Here is an 18,705-nt window from a genome sequence, read left to right as displayed (position 1 = left end):
CCCTGCTGAAGGGTGGCCAAGGTGACTGCAAGACTGGCAACCAGAGCGCAGTGGCAGTTGGTTAACACGACCTGCTGAGCTGCTGAGTGCCTGCCCGGCCGGTGTTTGGAGCTGCTGCTTCCAGCTTCACATGGTTAGGTGCAGGAGCAGCAGCCACGTAATTGTCTCTTGGAGTCCGATGTTGCCAGTTCAGCTTTGTGTTAGGGGAGGAGGTGTGACTCTCAGAAAACAGTAGAAAAGTGGATGGTCCCTTTATTAGCATCTTCCTGGCCTGTGTTGGAGAGATGTGTGCCCTCCACTTTCTTTTTTTTTTTTTTTCCCCTTTTATTTATTTATTTATTTATTTTACTTTTTTTTATTCTTATGTTAATCCCCATACATTACATCATTAGTTTTAGATGAAGTGTTCCATGATTCATTGTTTGTGCATAACACCCAGTGCTCCATGCAGAATGTGCCCTCCTCAATACCCACCACCAGGCTAACCCATCCTCCCACCCCCCTCCGCCCTCCACTTTCTTATGATAGCTAGGTAAGCCAGGGTTCCTTCCAGTTTCCGTGCTTAGGGGGAAATTCTCGATTTCTGTTGAAGTTACTATTCATTCAGTTGCATTTATGGAAAAGAACCTAAATCCCTTTCTTTTGCACAGCATTTAAAATAAAAATGTGGAAAACATATACCTTTACATACTCACGCGCACGTACATAGGCAGTGAGAGAGAAATGTAGGAATTTAATGACTAAGACTCCTAAAACTGTGGTCCATTATCAAATGAAAAATAATGAAAAATTTACTGACCCTGTGATTTTCTGACTTTTTACATTTGTAGTTTGTGTAATTATGCTAGTTTATTTGGTTTATATTCTGTCTCAGATTTTTTTCAAGAATTTTTAATTATGAAAATATATGGGTAGCAGAACAGTGATTACTTCTTAATTGGATTGTGGGGGTTTTTTTGGTGTTGAGTCATATCAGTTCTTTATATATTTTGGATACTAACCCTTTATCAGATATGTCCTTTGCAAATAAATACCTTCTTCCATTCTGTAGGTTGTCTTTTAGTTTTGATTGTTTCCTTCACTCTGCAGAAGGTTTTTAGTTTGATGTAGTCCCCATAGTTTAATTTTGCTTTTGTTTCCCTTGCCTCAGGAGACATATCTAGAAAAAAGTTGCTATGTCCTATGTCAGAGAAATTACTGCCTGTGCTCTCTTCTAGGATTTTTATGGTTGTGATTACTTAAAATCTTCTTTTAACCTTTCCCTGTTTGTTTTCCAGATATGAGGCCACAGGATTCCTGGCGGGGTCCTCCTCCCCTTTTCCAGCAGCAAAGATTTGACAGGTAATATTAAAGCAAACATGACTTTTAAATACTTTTCCACATCAACATTTGAGGTTTGGGCTTTCTCCATGGTTCGAAATGTACCTTCTTTCCTCTAAACAGTTTCTGTTGTGCTTGTCCTTTAGGAAAATAGATGCCTGACATGTTGAGTTAAAAGACTCCTCTCTTGATATACTTTCCCACTTTCCTTGGTCCTTGGCCTTTATTTTTTTGAATGTTTTAAGGTGCCCTGAAAAATGCAACACAGAGAGCTTAAAATTGTATTAGGTTTTGATCAGGCTAAACAAATTTCTTTTTAGAAGGCTTGTGCAGCTTAATGAGGCATAACTAATGGTGTTCCACTTTTATCATTTCTGTGCGGGCAACACAGCATTAGTACAGACCAACCATTGATTCTTGCTACAAACCTCTTGAAGTCCTAATCAGCTTCTTTGGTACAACTTTTTCAGGGCTGACAAGCCTATTGTAGGGCAGTGTCACTGTAGGTCAGTAGTTATTAGTTGCCACTGAAAACAGTTTCTTTAACTACTTAAGACTGAACTGAATTAAACGAAGAAGGGACTCAGAAGAGGATTATGGGATCTGCAGTCTAATAAGTACTGGGGACTAGGAAGAGTGTGACATGGTTTAATAACGAGGGATGTTTGACTTGTGTTCTTTCATTGATAAGTTGTGTGCTCCTAAGTCAGGTGGTCTCTACACGACAAGACAGCTAGGCGTGTTATGAATAATTATATTAACATCTGTAGAATAATTTTTTACAGGGCAGCTTTCAAATCTATCGTTTTATGCTGGTTTGCCAGCATCAGTAAATGCTGAAACCAGTTAAGCCTATATAAGGCTTCCCTCTTTGCTTTCCCAATTCTAATCTGTTTTGTTCCCCTCGCCCTTACCATTTTAGCAGTCTGATCTTTTCACATCTGAAATGAATAAAAGTGTTGTTATGAACAGAGTTATAAATGTGCTCCCCCTTTAAGAAAACTTTTCTTTAGAGATTCAAGATGACTGATAACAATGCCTGAATTTATGTTTTGTTTTCAGTATAAGTGTCCCAAGCACACCACATGCACTACTTCCATATCTTTGGGATAGGACCATTTTCAGACAAAAATTTAGAAATGAGTAAGAGTTAAATTTTTCTTAAATTACAAATTACCACATTGGAACTGATCTCATTTTAAATAATTGTCTTTCTGCATTAAGTGTGTTGAGTTTGATTTTCAGTTTCCCTACTTTGTTGCTTGCTTCTTTCCCGCATTAATAATCACTGACATTGACAGTCCACCTACGAAGTGTCAGCACTGTGAGCTAACATACCTTTAGAAACATGACTTCATTTATTCCTCCTAGCAAGCTTCTGAAGTACATGTTGTTTTTACAGATGAGGAAACCTAGGCACACGGCAGTCGAGCAGTTTCCATACATTTCTCTTCTATACCATTCTTCACTAAGAAACTTTCACTTGAACGAACAAAACTCATCAGAATGCTTATGTTTGCATAATATTATAGTAAAGCTGTAGGGACTTAGAGGAAGTAAAGGATCGCGCCTTCTACTTCCGAGACATTCTTTCTTCATTTCCAGCGGCTTTCCTTCCCTCTACACACTAAAAGATTTCCTAAGATCGTCACCATTGTCCTGATTTCCATCAGGTTTTTGTTCTTCTGCCCTAGCCAAGTACTTGTATTATCTTGACTGCCTTTGTGAACCCAGCAGGTTAGGGACAAGTTTTGTGGGGCATTCGTTTTTGGTTTAATTTTAGTCAGAAACTTGAAATCATACCTTAAAGCAGAAGTTAAATGTGAGCGTAAGAGAATTCTGTCTTATGTCTTAGACCATGTCATTTAAGAAACATAACATTCAGGGGCGCCTGGGTGGCTCAGTCGTTAGGCGTCTGCCTTCGGCTCAGGGGGTCCTGGGATTGAGCCCTGCATCAGGCTCCCTGCTCTGCAGGAGGCCTGCTTCTCCCTCTCCCCCTGCTTGTGTTCCCTCTCTAGCTGTGTCTCTCTCTGCCAAATAACATCTTTAAAAAAAATAAAATAAATAACATTCATAAAGAAAACAAAGTTTGAAATCAGCCATTCAAAATTTGTCCATTAGCCTGTTAGCAGATACAGTTAGCAGAAACTGACAAGTGTGTCTAACCATTCTGACTTCACAAGGCGTAGAGGAGAAAATATAGACTTGTAGTCACTTTGACTTGGCTGAGATGTCACAACTAGTTAAGTAGTAGAATTCTTACTGGAACCGGTTTTAATAATTTTTTTTTTTTAAGATTTTATTTAATTGACACAGAGAGAGCACGGGCGGGGGGCGGGCAGCGGGGAGGGAGAAGCAGGCTCCCCACTGAGCAGGGAGCCTGACCCAGGGCTCAATCCCAGGACCCCGGGATCATGACCTGAGCAGAAGGCAAACGCTTACCCACCTGAGCCACCCAGGTGCCCCTGATCCTTATTATTAGTTCAGTACTTGCCCATTGCACTATTTTGAGTGTTTGGTTGAGAACCCTACTAGAAAAAATGTTGAGTGTACTTTTTTTTTTTTGCTAAAATACACTTTCTTGAATTATTTCCTACTGTGAGATAGTATCTGTAATCCATATGTTCATTTCATTTAAAAATACAAGAGAGGGGCACCTGTGTGGCTCGGTGTGTTAAGTGTCCGACTCTTGATTTCAGTGCAGGTCATGATCCTCACGGTTGTGGGATGGAGCCCTACCTTGGGCTCATGCTCAACAGGGAATCTGCTTGAGATTCTTTCTCCCTCTCTCTCTGCTCCCTTTCACTTATGCTCTCTTTCTCTCTCTCTCAAAAATAAGTAAATATTTAAAAAATATATATAACAGGAATGCCGCCCCTCCCTTGCCTCCCCGCACAGAGACAAGCCAGTGCGAACTGAGTAAATGGTAAACAGAGTATCTGAGTTCTCTTTGTTGCTTGAGTTCTGGCCTATTGTCCATGTAATTCTTGCCAGTGGGGGCTTCTCTTTTCTGGCCATATCCAAGGTGGCCATTTAGTTTTTAACTTAACGGTCGTTAAGCTTAGTCAGTCATGGAAAATCTTTAAAAACTGCCATATATATAAGTTTAAAATATCCAAATTGGTGGTAGTTACTTTATATTGCAGGCTGCTTTCCAAAACGGAAATTTAGAAACTTAAGAATATTGTTGTCGTAGACAAAAACCAAAAAACAGAGTCTTAACCATAGAGGACAAACTGCTGATTACCAGAGGGGAAGTGGGTGGGGGATGGGTGGAATAATTGATGGGGATTAAGGTACTCACTTGTCATAATGAGCACCAGGTGATGTATGGAATTGTTGAATCACTGTGTTGTACACCTAAAACTAACACTGTGTGTTAACTATACTGGAATTAAAATTTTTTAAAAATATTAAAAAAAAGAAAATCGAATGTTGGCAATAATGTTGTATATATATTTACCATCCATGCTGCCAAGTGCCTCAGATAAGTTGCCTCAATAGATAGCCACTTTAAAAAAGTTAAAATGTGTCAACCTCAATACTTCAGTCCCAGATTTAAAGTGTATATTTTTTTAAAGATTTTATTTATTTATTTGACGGAGAGAGACAGCGAGAGAGGGAACACAAGCAGGGGGAGTGGGAGAGGGAGAAGCAGGCTCCCCGCTGAGCAGGGAGCCCAATGCTGGGATCATGACAAGAGCTGAAGGCAGACGCTTAACGACTGAGACACCCAGGAGCCCTAAAGTGTATTTTTTTACCCCAACTTTTTGTTTTAATTATTATTATGTTATGTTAATCACCATACATTACATCATAATTATTATTATGTTATGTTAATCACCATACATTATATCATTAGTTTTTGATGTAGTGTTCTATGATTCATTGTTTGCATGTAACACCCAGTGCTCCATGCAGAACATGCCCTCTTTAATACCCATCACCAGGCTAACCCATCCCCCCACCCCCTCCCCTCTAGAACCCTCAGTTTGTTTTTCAGAGTCCATAGTCTCTCATGGTTCGTCTCCTAAAGTGTATTTTTGAAGGCAAATTTACTTGTAACTAGTTGCAAATTAATACAATTAGTATAGAAATATGGTAAACCTGTGGAAAAGAAGGGGCTGCCAGTAAAAAGCAAGAGGATAGTACCAGCCCCTCTTACTGTTTTTTGCTTAATTTCAATTAAATTATTTTTCTTTTTTTAATTTTTTTTAAATTTTATTCATTTATTTGACAGAGCACAAGCAGGGGGTGCTGCAGGCAGAGGGAGGAGCAGGGAACCCAATGTGGGACTTGATCCCAGGACGTTGGGATCATGACCTAAGCCGAAGGCAGTTGCTTAACCAACTGAGCTACCCAGGCGCCCTAATTTCAATTAAATTATTTTTATAAAAATTATCTTAGTCAAAAACATTTTAAGTAATTATTTCGAACAAAGAGAGAACTTTGTGTTTTTAAACTGTGGCTTTCTAACCTATTTTTAGAACATAAAATAATGTAAAATTGCATTTATAATATATACCATCCATACTAGCAGATTCTCCAGAAGCTCAGTTGAGTGAGTTTGATCATTGCAGTTCTGAAAATAAAAATTGATTACAGTTAACACAATGTGTGAGTTGCATTTTTGGCGTGTGGGTTTTGCATTAATGGCCCAGTTTTGATGAGCCTCCTTGGTTACAGTACAAAACATTAACCCCTCACTCGTGTAGAGACCAGAAGAGAACATTCCTATCTCTCTGCATAACTGTTCTTGCTAAAGAGGTGAGACACTCTTGCTAAAATATATTTGTATTAATAAGGAACCTGAATAGTAATTAGAAGCCCTGAATGTATGGATATTTCTTCTGAGATATATTTTTTATTTTGAGTACAGCAAATTTTATTGGTTAGAGCTCTGGTTTCACCACTAACCGTGAAGAATGGTATTGGCTTCTCTATAGTTCTTCAAAGAGTTGTTCTTTGAGTCATCACACAAAAAGAATTATCTTTGGTATTAAAAAAAAAAAAAAGGCAAGCTCCAAGTGAAGGCAAGGAGAGTGGGAGGGTAGAGAGGATAGATTCAGGTTTGAATAGCCTGTGAGAAGAATGCATTACCCAGTAAGCCCAACTTCAGGCTGTTCCCCCCCACCCCCAACACCTGGGACATGAAATTCATATGCTGGTGTGGTTATAGTTAATACTAGTCAGTGCTTTAGCAATTTTAAAGTTCTGTAATTTCTCCTAAAATCTGTAATGGCCTCAAAGCATCTGGTATTAAAATATATTGGAGAATTTTGCTTCTATAGTGACTCTTCTATAAAATGGAAGTTGAAAATGCCTCAAAAAAATTGTGTCTTAAATGGTGATTGTCTTTAGAAGGTATATCTTGGCTACGTTGTTTATGTGATAGTTTTACATTATGATTTAATACATCATACCTGTTGCTTTGTATCTGCAAAGTTAAAATAGGCACTTGAAGACAATTAAAACATTTCTTTTGACTAGTAATCCGGGCCAGCAAACTGGGTTATAATAGCTGTTGAATCTGTGTTCCCATGTAAACTGTACACCAAATGCCAGTCAGCCCATGCCAATTAGTGCTCATGTTGCTAGGTCACCGTGGTCAATTGAAAGCTGCATCAATAGAACTTGAAAAGGTTTCCTCCCGATCAGACCTTCTGACATATTGAGCAGAATAATGGATGGGAAAAAACAGCCAAGTCCCCTACCCTAGATTCAAAATACTGAGCAGTAAGAATTCATTTGCAACCTGCAATTAACTAGAAAGAATGGACTCCAAGAACGAGTCTAGACATTTTTAAAAATAAAGCCCATTTTCTTGTCTTGTACATGTTTACTCTTTGGATAGCATCTTAAATGTAACCAACTTGGTGATCTTGGGTCCAAATCTTTAAGTGACCAAAAAGGAAATTTCACAGTTGAAAATGAACAAAATATTTTAAGTCATGTTTCTGATGCATTCGAGTTTAGATCCCTTTTCTTAAAATGCTGATACTTAAAACATGTTAGACTACATCGAATGTGAGGAGCATAAAGGTCACTCTGATGCTCTATGTCCCATTTGACAAATGCAGGCAAATTGAATTGTCCTCAGAGTTGGAGATGATGCTAGCCACTTTGAGACTTTGGGCTGTGTAACAGGTTTGACTTATAATGCAGACATAATACTTCTCCACAGAGGCGTTGGGGCTGAACCTCTGCTGCCATGGAACCGGATGCTCCAAACCCAAAATGCAGCTTTCCAGCCAAACCAGTACCAGATGCTAGCTGGACCTGGCGGGTATCCACCCAGACGTGATGATCGTGGAGGGAGACAGGTGATACAGTGTGGGCTGTGGGATGAAAAGCATGCTGCTTACTTTGTACTTAGCCATGCTTCTCAGGACACCATATTTTCTTAAAAACATTTCTGGATAAGATACTGATAGAGTAGCTCAGCTGAACTGGGTCCTTCATTTTAAAATGTATATAGAGTGAGTATGTGCCTTACTACATCTGTTACACCCTGAAGATGCTAAAGATTTTCCAGCCCCAAAGCCCTTTTAATCATAGCAGTCAGTAATATTTAGCACAAATAGAGTCAGTTGCCAAAACATTTTTTTATCCTTTAAGGATGTTGTTCTTTGTTTTAGTAGAAACTAGATTTCATAATAGATGATAATTTTCTAGAAGCTGAAAGTAACAGTCTACCCTTTAGCTGTTACCTTTATTCATCTTAGAGATCTCCTGTATTGATTCATCTGTGATACACCTTTTCATAGAAAGAAATCTCTCCTTCATTATTTCCCACATTTCTTCAGCTAAATTTAAAATAGCTGTATATTGAGTATAACAATTCCTAGACAAATTTATTTGGTATGTGTAAGCTTCATTTCTTTATAAAGCATCCAGTTTTAGCAAAATTTAAGACAGAGGTCTGTTTGCCTCAGTCTATTTGTCCCCCAACCATTTGATGCCCTGGACAGTATTTACATGCTCTGCAATCAAATCCTTACCAGAGAACAGGGTCAGAATGCTACGATTTAGTGTGTGCAGTGTTCATGGAGTTTAGCACCTGCGGTGATGTGAAGTGGTTTTAAAATTGCTTACCTGATGTTGCCTACAGGCCTTTTGCAGTGCTTTGAATATTAATTTTCTTACACAGATACTTGCCATGCATCTCTTTGTGGAAGACCTCTCTCTTGAAAGCTTAGGAAGATCTTTTTTTTTTTTTAATACTTTTTTGTGTATCTTCTTACAAGGCTGTGCACTTTACAAGAAAATAATCATCTTAATTATCTTTTGAGAGAATTTTTTTAACAATTTATTAAAATCTGTTCATAGAATTTTACTTTGAATTACTGTCAGCTGCAGAGGTCTAAAAATCATATCAGTAGTTTGCCACTTTATACGGGATGATAGTAGGTAGTCTACATAATGAGTATTTTTGATATGGGGACATACTTACAAAGAAGAAGAAACCCTGGAGAATTTTTAGTCTGATCACCTCATTTTCCAAGTGGGAAATCACAATCCTGCGGCACCTGCACTTGGGCAGCAGAGCTGGGGACTGGCTGCCCGGTCCTTCTGAGCCCAGTTCCTCCGGTTTCTCATCTCCTTCAGAGGAGGTGTTCCTTGGAAGGAACTCTGCTGTTACAGCAGGTAAAATCATTATTCACTTAGAAGATCTAAACCAATTGGTAAATTTATAATTCTTTTAGGATCTTTTAGAAATACGTTTCTTTTTCTCAATCTCTTTTTTCACAGAGCTACTTTTTAAATAAAATCACAGGTTTTGAAGCACTATTAAATTGCAGAAGTTCATTGTTAAAAACAGTATAATTATGACTTCACTATATTTAGTGAAGTTTATATGACTAAAAAAGGCCTTAATGATCTACACATAATCATATTTAAAACTACTGAATGACAACACAGAGGCAGGGCCTGGGGTGGGGAGTCTGTTTCAGAATCCTAGAGGCCTGGAAAGGGAATTGTGAGGGAATTTTTTTTGTACGGAAATGTTATTTGCAAGCTTACTAGGGTATGTTGTGAATGTCACCAGTAATTGATTATGTAATAATCTCATGTGTTACTTAATACTCTACTATCTATAGCTAAACAAACAAACAAACAAAATCCCTAAAATTAATAGTTCATTAGGCTTCAACTGACTTACTTAGCAAGCTCTTGCCTTGGTTAAGCAAAATGACTTCTAGCATATGTCTAAAGATGATGTGGACATCTTACCACAATGTGACTTGAATTACTGACAGGGATGGCAGGGAAGATTGAGAACCACTAGTCTTTTACACAGAACCCTTAACTGTAGTTCATTTGTGTGCATTTTGAGGAGTTTCTTAAGTGCCTGTTAAGGCTCCTTTGGGTAGTTTTCTGTGGTAGCATTTGTAGCAAGCTTTGCATAAAACTGGGGGCCTAAAGTACCTATTTATGCAGACCTTCCATAGGATATACTTTTAAGGCATATTCAGCTTCTTTTAGGTGTGTTTTTCCAGAGAAATGTAAAATTAATTTCTTTGAAGGGGTGTTAATCCAGAAAATAAACTCTTGCTTTTGCTTATTTTCAGGGATATCCCAGAGAAGGAAGGAAATACCCTTTGCCACCACCCTCAGGAAGATACAGTTGGAATTAGGCTTTTGTAAAGCTTTCCCAAATCCTTTCATCGTTCTACAATTTTATGCTATTTGTGGAAAGATTTCTTTCTCAAGTAGTAGTTTTTAATAAAACTACAGTACTTTGTGTATTTCTTTTAACTGTGTATATTTCTACTGACCTGATCTCACTGTTTATGTTGCTTTCCAAAGATGTGTGTTGCATAATACAGTGGATCTGAATTTATTATTGCTTGTAAAACACATTTGATGGAATAGGAATACTGGTTTTTCATTATGGTTAAAATCAAACCAGCTGTGGATTTTAAAACACAGTGTATTCTAGATCATCTAAGATCCATGCTGATTTTTAATGCACAAGAATTAGGTATGAACTCTTGAGCTGGAACCCTCAGCTAACTAGAGTGTATATTGTTCGGTATTTCTTTGGAAACATTTCATTAATGTACTTGTCTTATGGAAATTTCTGGACTTTAGTAAAAAAAAAAATGAAAACTCTGGTCTCTTGTGTCCTTATTATAGAATTTCAACATTGAGAATCTTGGCCACGTGTTGTTTTTTTAAGTCATTTTTTCAGAAAACAATTCATTTCTACAATTAGAGGTCAAAAGAAAATCAGTGAAGAAGCAAGACAACCCAACAAACTCATATGTTAATTAGTATGTCAGCTACTGACTTGGCTAACTACAATCTCTGTAAGAATCAGTTATTTATATTTTATAAACTTCATATAGACTTGTGCTCCAGTTTTAAGGACTTAAGTCGTTTTACGTCTTTAAGAAAAGGTGAAAAGTTTAATTTATAGCTAGTCTGTGCTCCTTAGCGTATTTTTTGCATTTTTTGTAATAATTTCAGTTTGTACTCATTTTTTTCTTGCTAGTCAGCACAGTATTACTCCTTAAATTTATTCTTGCTGTTCACACATGCTACTACCATATGTACTTTATTTGTCGCAACAAATTTACACACACATGTAAAGACTTGCTGCTTTGTTTCCATTTGCCTATTCTAGGCCAAGATTGTAGAATAAGGTTTTTCTTTGACCTTCTGACTTAGGACATTTTTGCTTTAATATTTCAGCTAAGGCACACTTGTTCATCTTAGCCTATGCAGAGAAAAGGCCACCTTAATCTTAAATAGGAAGGTATTTTGAAGCTATTGAGTTCTTTGCTGGTGGTGGGTGGATAGAGTAGGGTCCTTCATTGTTGAGACAAAGGCTCTCTGCTGGGAATTAACACAACCATTATAACCTTCACAATATGTTAAAGTGATAACACCTTCTGTTAAATTTCTCTATCTTCCAAATACCACAAACGAATAGCCACCTAAATCAAGTATTGCATATTCCAAAGGAGCCCATATAAATGTCTTACTCTCTATAGCTTTATAGGTACCCCAAACCCACACTTCCACATAACCTTATAATTTCTCAGATTTTCAGTTTTTGTTTAATCTTAAGTTATCATGAGTGTGTATAAAATAACTGCTCGGCCTTTGCATAATTACATGTAACTCTTTTAACAAATTAAATTTGAAAATGAATGTTTAAAGTATTTTGAAGACAGATATCTAAGCAAAAAGCCTGATGGAAAAGCAGTGCCAGCTAGATTCCCTCTACCTGGTCGGGTGCCCTGCAGGACACCTGCCAGCTAGCTGAACCCTCACTTCTGGACCTGCTCCATTCCTTCATCCTTGCTCCCTCCTCTCGCCCCTTACTCTTCGTCCCTCTCTTTCCCCCGCCTGAATCTGCCAGAAAAAAAAGCCTTATTTCAACAAGTGAAAGCTTCTTAGAACTTAAAATGGAATATTTAAAGCTATAAACATGCCCTCCATATTCGGGGGTAAAAGTAGTTAATGGGCCAAATTTAAATAATTAACTATCTTTAAGTAGAACACAGGTTTTCAGGGTCTCATATTAAAGATGCTTAAAAATCTTAGAACATGAAACAGAGTGACTTTATTGTGGCGCTAAGGGCCCTTAATGAGCAGTTGTCTTCCTTTTAAGGATCAAATGAGGTAATGCACGTTAAAATACAAAGCCATCTACAAACTATTAGATTGCCATTTGGCGTTACAAAGGCAAATTACGTGTAATGAGCGATGGTTGATTTTCGTCCGAGGGCGCGGGTTGTCTGGGCGGGCCGGGGTGGGGCTGAGGGTTCCGAGCTCCGGTTTTCCGCGGGGCGCGTTGGAGGTCGGGCGCACTTCCGACCGAGGCGAGGGCCTCGGGGCGCTGTGACATCGCAGCCGGGCGGGACGGTGGCGGCGTCCGGGAGCTGCGGGCCTGGCACGGAGGGGACAGAAGGGCTGCTTCTCAGAGGCAAGGTCCTAGGCCCGCGGGCCGGGGCGCCCCGGGGTGGGGAAGCGCTCCCGGGGCCCACCCGCTCCTCTCAGCGCTCGCTGCCCCGCCCTCCGGCGCCCCGGCTCGCGTCCAGCCGTTCGCCGACTCCGGAGTCCCTCGAGCCGCCGGTGTCGAGCAGAGTGGGCACAGGGAAGTTCAAACCCCCGACCCGCAGTGTGGTTTGTGTATCGCGGCCACCGCCAGGCCCCAAGTGGATCATTGCAGCAGCGATCCTCGGTTCCTGGAAGTGGCGCCGCAGCTTTCTCACCTGCTCGTTTTACCTTCTCAACTCCCTGCACGAAATGCATACACCGATCCTGTAAGGGGACAGCGGAGATCTTACTTCCGAGTCTGCAGTTTTAAGTTCTAAGTCTGAGTGTAACCGAATTTAGCTAAGCTTAGAAATCTAAAGTTTAGACATTCTCTTAAGAGTCAACTAAGACTCCCCATTCCCGGACCGCTGAAAGCTGTCTGGCTCCGTCTGGCTCGTCCGACGCCTCTTCCAGATCACTCCAGAGGGTCAGGGAGCTGAGATCCCGCCAGACTATTCCTGGAGATCGACTGTCCTGCTATTTCTAACCAAGAAAAAAGTCAACAAACAATAAAATAACAAACGGCCCGTTCTCGATGGATTTTTCCTCCATTCGGTAAAGTTAACCGCTTGTATTGCTTGTTTCTGGATTTCGTATTTATGGAATGAGGGCCAAGAGAGAACATGCTTTGATTTTTGTATGTGAAATGGGAATAGAGTTATTCATTACTGCAAAATAGTTAGCACAACTTAGAGTTGGGCAATGTTAGTGGTTAAACCTTTATTAGAAGTCACCTAAACAATGAAATAGAGGTTACAAGGGATTAAAAAAATAAAGTAAAAGGCCTTTCATTCAATTTCGGGTACACATTTCATTCAATTGCAGGTAAACATCTAAAGCAAAAATAATGAAACCAAAAAACTCTCCCAGAAGCTTCCACTACCCCCCAACTTAAAAATAATAAAAGTGATCTTGAAATCACAAAGTTTTCTCAGTACTTACTAGGGAGAGCAAATTCCTGACGGAATGTGAAAGCAGAGCCTGTCTGCCATTTTCTCTGAATCTTCTCCATTTGCTCACCAATTCTCACTAGCAGTAAAAAGCTATTAATTTTTTTTTTAAATAAATTGTATCCTAGTCCCCTGTCTCATCGGGGTTGGGCATGGCAATTAGCAGCATTTTAAAAAATTGGGCCAAAATAGTCAACATACAGGGGTTTATCCACACATGTTAGTGTTGTGTTAACCGGTTGGGCAATATCATTCATGCTTTGAACATCTGAAATTTGTATTGCCGCTACATATGCATTATTTATGCACAAATTCGTATCTAAAAACTCAGTTGATGGGTCTTTATGTGATTGTGGTTTACAAATTTACTCCAAAAGTCTAAATCATCATTCAATGCCGCTAACAAAGCCATTCTTTGGAAAGTGCTTGCATTTAGTGAACGGGATAGAGTTTCTGATTTGCTTTAAATTGAAAGTAAACAATTGATAGCAGAATGGAGTTTGGACATAACATCTGTGTTGATAAAAGTCTGATTGACTACTTGTTCTGACCATTAGGTTTTAATTCTAAGCAAAGCCTTAAATAGAAAACAACTGGGTTACACCCTCCATGCTTTATATACAAAACACCATTCCTGTGCCTTCAACATTGCACACTACCGCACACTCAAAGCTTTCATTCACATCCCAACGCAGATCACAGAAAAGTACTTGCAATCCCTGCTGTTCCTCTCGGCAACTTTGATTTTGGGTTTTTGTTTCTGTGCCTCAACTGGAAAAGATAAGCTTGTTGTACAGCCCCAAAACATTTAGGAAAATATCACATCTGCAGTTAGCATTTCTGGAACGGAGTTTTGCTGTGGCCTCTGTTAAACTTCGAGAGGGCTTTGTTCCACTCAGACCCTGCCTCGGCCCTCCCTCTTGGTTGTGAAGACACTTATCCTCCTCTTCAGTTAATGAGTTTCACCTAGTCTGGCCGTTTGTGTTTTTATAAAAGATCTGCAAAGCACTAATTGAAAGAAAAGGAAAAAAGCTCTTGCTTTGCATTAATCAGAATGTGGAATTCTATAGTAAAAACATTTTCTATTTAAATGTTTCAAGAAACAAACCTTATCCTAATTTCGGAATGTGCACACATAAACTCAGTGCATTTCTGGTTGTAGAATGTTAAGCCATCTGCCTCGATTACTTCTGCAGCGATTACTTCTGGCAGTGGTTCCTCTATTACTTAAAGGAATGCTGAAAGGAAAAAGATATGCCTACAGCAAATACACTTTTAGAAAATACTGTATAAAGGCTGTTTTTTCTTAATGATCTTTTGGATACAGAGTTCACTTAGTCTATGAGATTCTTTGTTCCAAAAATAAATTATCAAGGGACAAACTGCATGAAGATTTTGTTTTCTTTAAATATGTTACTTGGAGCCCTTAGTCCATAAGCTATTATTGGTAAATACTGGGTTGTAAAATATATATATTGCAAACCATGTGGATTTTTGGAACACATTTTCTAGAAGTAAAATTTCAGAATTCTTGTACTGCTATGAGGGAATCAAATCAATATAAACAAGCATTTTGAAATTTGGCACATCGGTAATAATTATGCTAGCTTGGCAAAAATTTTGAAGATCAATTCTATCAATATGCAAAAACCCAAATTGGGAGAATTTTCTATAAGTGTATTACACCATTTTCATACTATTTTTTTCTGCTCAAATTATTTCCTTTTATGTAAAATGTTTTTAAAAAAATTAGTTCTGATTTTCCAAAAATGCATTCACACACCCTTGATAAAGATGATGCACTTGCTTGTTCAGTGGTTGTTTTTCCCCTATGTGAAAGGGACTGAGTTTTATCATTATTATGTAAAATACAGTTTAGAGAAAGTGCAAGTTTAATTTCTAAAACACCTTCTGAAGGATTCACTTTGCACATTCAAAAAACACCCGAACAATGAAGTGAAATGAAATGTTTCAGTCTCAGACTAATTCTAAAACTTCAGATGTGTAAAAGTTTTAGGGTCTCTGGTGACTATTTGTGATCATTTATAAATCACGCTTTATCCATGTTAGGTCTTTTTCATTCATTTTATAAGCTAACATTCTTCAGCTTGCTTTTGGTATTTTTACTCCAATACCAGTTATTTAAATCATGAGTAAACTGAGATGCATTGTCTTGTCATGCTAACTACTGTTAAAAAAAAAAAAAAAAAAAAAAAAAACAAAATAAAACCTATACAACTTAGTGAAAAAGAAATGACCACTTGACTTTAACCAAAAAAGTACTTAAGATTCTTTTAAGTTATATTTAAATATTCATTTGAAACATAGGAAATATAAATTGGCATATTAAAGAGTAAATACATTATTTGTACAACAAAACACCAACAAAATCGGTGTGCAACCCCTATTAAGTTGCAAATATAATGGGAAAATTATAATTCTTACTCTTTACATTCTGATTACAATTCAATAAATCACCTTATTCTCTTCCTTCTTGACATGCTTTGGAATATAGACTGATGTCAATTTTAGCAAATTCGCTTGCTTGTTCTAGTATTTTATCAAGGTATTCAAATTCAGACAGGCAAATAACTTAGAGCAAATAACAGGTCCATGGAAAGACAGCGCGCATTTATTTTATCGTTTGATTTTGGGAGACCAGATTTTACATAAAAAGTAGTTTACAACCCTTCCCTCTTACGAGCTGCATCTTAGGTAGGAAATATCCTCTTTTAGAGTAATATAAAAACACTCATTTGCCAAATAACGATCAAAACATTTTAAAATTGCCATTAAATTTAAAAAGCTGTATCAATCCATATAAGCAGTATTTTGATTATTTTTATTCCATTTCTCTATTACCTAAATGGCAATAATTCCCCTGCAATAATGTTGCTATGTGCATGATCCACCTTGAGCTACAAGTTACTTTCAATCAAACATTAATGAAATTGCACTTAAGGGGGAGGCCTTTGAAAATTAATCTCTCAAATTCCACTTCAAAAAAGGATTCATTGTTAAAGCTGGGTTTATTTTTAGAGCTACAAACACCAACAAAGTTTCCAACTTTTAAAACTCTTGAGAGCTTTGGTTAGGAACGTGGTGGATGTGAACTCAGCCAGCTTTTCGAATAATTTAGGAACTTCTGAAGGAGGAAATCACCACCTCACAGCCTTCTGGCGTCGTATTATTCAATTCCGGGGCTGTCGCTGTTCCCCACGCCCCCCCCAGCAAAGAGGTTCACAGGCTGCCCCTCTCCATGACCCGTTCATTAGTTTTTGATCTCCGTGTACTCAAGAGTCAGCTTCGGTGTGTTTTCCCCATCCGTTCTCGAAGTTTCTTACACACCCTCCGCGCCGCAGGCAGGACCCCGCCCCGGGGCGCCCGCGCGGTCACCACGTCCTGCCATAGAGCAGGTTGGCGCCAAGCACGCCGCCGCCGCCGCCGTAGTCCCCCGCGGCCGCGTCCAGGGCCGCCAGGCCGCCCCCAGGGCCGTGCAGCGCGGGCGGGCTGGGCGACAGCTCCTCGAGCTCAGGCGCGGGCGTCGGGGCCGGTGGCTGCGGGCCGGCCTGGCCGGGTGTCGGCGTGCTGGCACCGTTCTGGCACGGCTTGCCGTCCTTGACCAGCACGGGCACCGCCACGCGACGCGGGGACGGCGGCGGAGGCGGCGGAGGGCCCAGGCCGCCCTCCTGCTGCAGCTGCTGCGCCGCCTTGTCCTTGGCCTGCCGCTTCATCTTGTAACGGTGGTTCTGGAACCAGATCTTGACCTGCGTGGGCGTCAGGTGGATCATGCTGGCCAGGTGCTCGCGCTCGGGAGCCGACAGGTACTTCTGCTGCTTGAAGCGACGCTCCAGCTCGTAGACCTGCGCCTGCGAGAAGAGCACGCGACGCTTCCTTCGCGGAGCCGCCGCAGCCGCATGCAACGGCGCCAGCGTCTTGGCGGCGTCCGCGATGCCCGTCAGCGACCCCATGCCGGCCACGTTCACGCCCGCCGATGGCCCCATGAACCTGGAGACTGGGGAGGGCCCCAAGGGGAGAAGCTGGGTGAGCGCCAGGCCTGCCGGGATCCCGCTCCCGCCGCCGCCCCACGCTCTTCACACCGCGCGGGCCGCGACGCCGGTGAGACCCCGGCTGGGTCCCAGCACGCTCCGTGCGCCCAGGGGCCCGGCGCCCCCGGCCGGGTCGCAGGACCCTCCGCGCGCCCCCAGCCCAGTCCCGGCACCCCCCGCGCGCCCCGGCCAGGAGCCCGGGACCCTCGGCTCCGCGCGCGCCCCGGGCTCCGACGGGCAAAGCCCGCGCCGTCCGCCTGCCCTCAGTCCCACGCTGTCCGCCCCGCTCACTTGACGAGTAGCGCGGGTCCGGGTTGGCGCCGTACCAGCCGGTGGCCGCGGCGGCCGCGCCGCTCCGCATGCCGTCCGTGTAGGTGGGAAGCTCGCCCACGTTGCCCAGGCCGCCGTTGCAGTAGCCGCCCATGGCGCCGTGCGGGAACTGCGAAACGCCCGGCGGCATGTGGTAGGTGGCGGCAGCCGCGGCCGCCGCGGCCGCCGCGGCCGCCGCCGCCGCCGCCGCGTTGTGGCCCGCCATGGCGTGGGGTGGCTGCATGCCCGCCACCGCCGCCGCCTGAGAGGAGGGGCCGAGCGGCGGCGCACGGTAGGCGGCCGCGGCCCCCAGGGGCGCCCCCAGGCCGGGCGGCGCGCCGTCCATTGCGCCGCCGAACTTCTTGTAGGTCTCCTCGATGGGGCTCAGGATGTCGGACACGGAGAAGGGCGTCGTGTGCTTGGGGCTCAACGACATGGCTCGGCGGACGGCCAGGTAGGGGGGCCCGGGGCGGGCGGGAGGCGGCGGCCGCTCGTCGCCGCCACCCCGGCTGCGGCGGCAGCGCCTGTGACGAGGAGTCGGCGGCGCGGCGAGCCCCTGAGCCGCGAGATCTGGGGTTTATTTTAGTCCGCCGCCAGGTTTACGACAGACTCGGGGGGCGGAGCAACATCCCAAACGAGCAAACAATGGTCATTGACATCTTTTTCTCTACCCCCCACCCCCCGTGATGGAGGCAAAAAAGGTAAAGGGGGCAGTTGGGTGTTTCTTGAGAAGATCACCCCCCTTTGCTTTCTCCATCCTTCCCGCCTCCATCCCCAGCAGTTACCCCAACCCTCAAGCACCAGAAATAGAAACTCCGAGGTCGGCGTCGGGGCTTGACGTCAAGGACTCAGCGCTTCTTTCCTTCCAGACCGGAGTTTCCCTAAAGGGACTTTGTAGCAAAGTCCAGCATATTTGGGGAGCGGGGATGTGGTGCTGAGTTGGAGGGGTTGTGCAGGGCTCGCCTTGTCCTCTACAGCGACCAGCCCCTCATTCGCTCCATCATCTAAAGTGTTAAAAAAAAAAA

At 41.9% G+C, this 18,705-nt stretch overlaps 2 protein-coding genes across 5 annotated transcripts in view; one reads left to right on the top strand and one right to left on the bottom strand.

The window, feature by feature from the left end:
* XRN2 (5'-3' exoribonuclease 2) overlaps window positions 1-10,429 on the top strand; it is an 83,450-nt gene extending 73,021 nt beyond the window's left edge. For all 4 annotated transcript variants that reach the window (XM_021700740.2, XM_021700739.2, XM_021700738.2 and 1 more), the window contains 3 exons: window positions 1,278-1,341; window positions 7,505-7,643; window positions 9,894-10,429. In XM_021700740.2, coding sequence (XP_021556415.1) covers window positions 1,278-1,341; window positions 7,505-7,643; window positions 9,894-9,959 — 269 coding nt within the window. In that variant the 3' untranslated portion in view covers window positions 9,960-10,429. The remainder of the gene's footprint in view (window positions 1-1,277; window positions 1,342-7,504; window positions 7,644-9,893) is intronic.
* Window positions 10,430-16,714: 6,285 nt separating this feature from the next.
* On the bottom strand, window positions 16,715-18,128 carry NKX2-4 (NK2 homeobox 4). The gene is made up of 2 exons (XM_021700735.1): window positions 17,663-18,128; window positions 16,715-17,337 (listed from the first exon to the last, which is right to left on the bottom strand). The coding sequence occupies exons 1-2, from the start codon at window positions 18,114-18,116 to the stop codon at window positions 16,715-16,717; spliced, it is 1,077 nt and encodes a 358-aa protein (XP_021556410.1). The 5' UTR covers window positions 18,117-18,128.
* Between the last annotated feature and the right edge of the window lie 577 nt (window positions 18,129-18,705).

Source organism: Neomonachus schauinslandi, chromosome 10, assembly GCF_002201575.2.
Source record: "Neomonachus schauinslandi chromosome 10, ASM220157v2, whole genome shotgun sequence".
In the NCBI taxonomy this organism is placed as follows: domain Eukaryota; kingdom Metazoa; phylum Chordata; class Mammalia; order Carnivora; family Phocidae; genus Neomonachus; species Neomonachus schauinslandi.
Note: the sequence above shows the minus strand (reverse complement) of the source record. Positions and strands in the feature narration are given on the sequence as shown.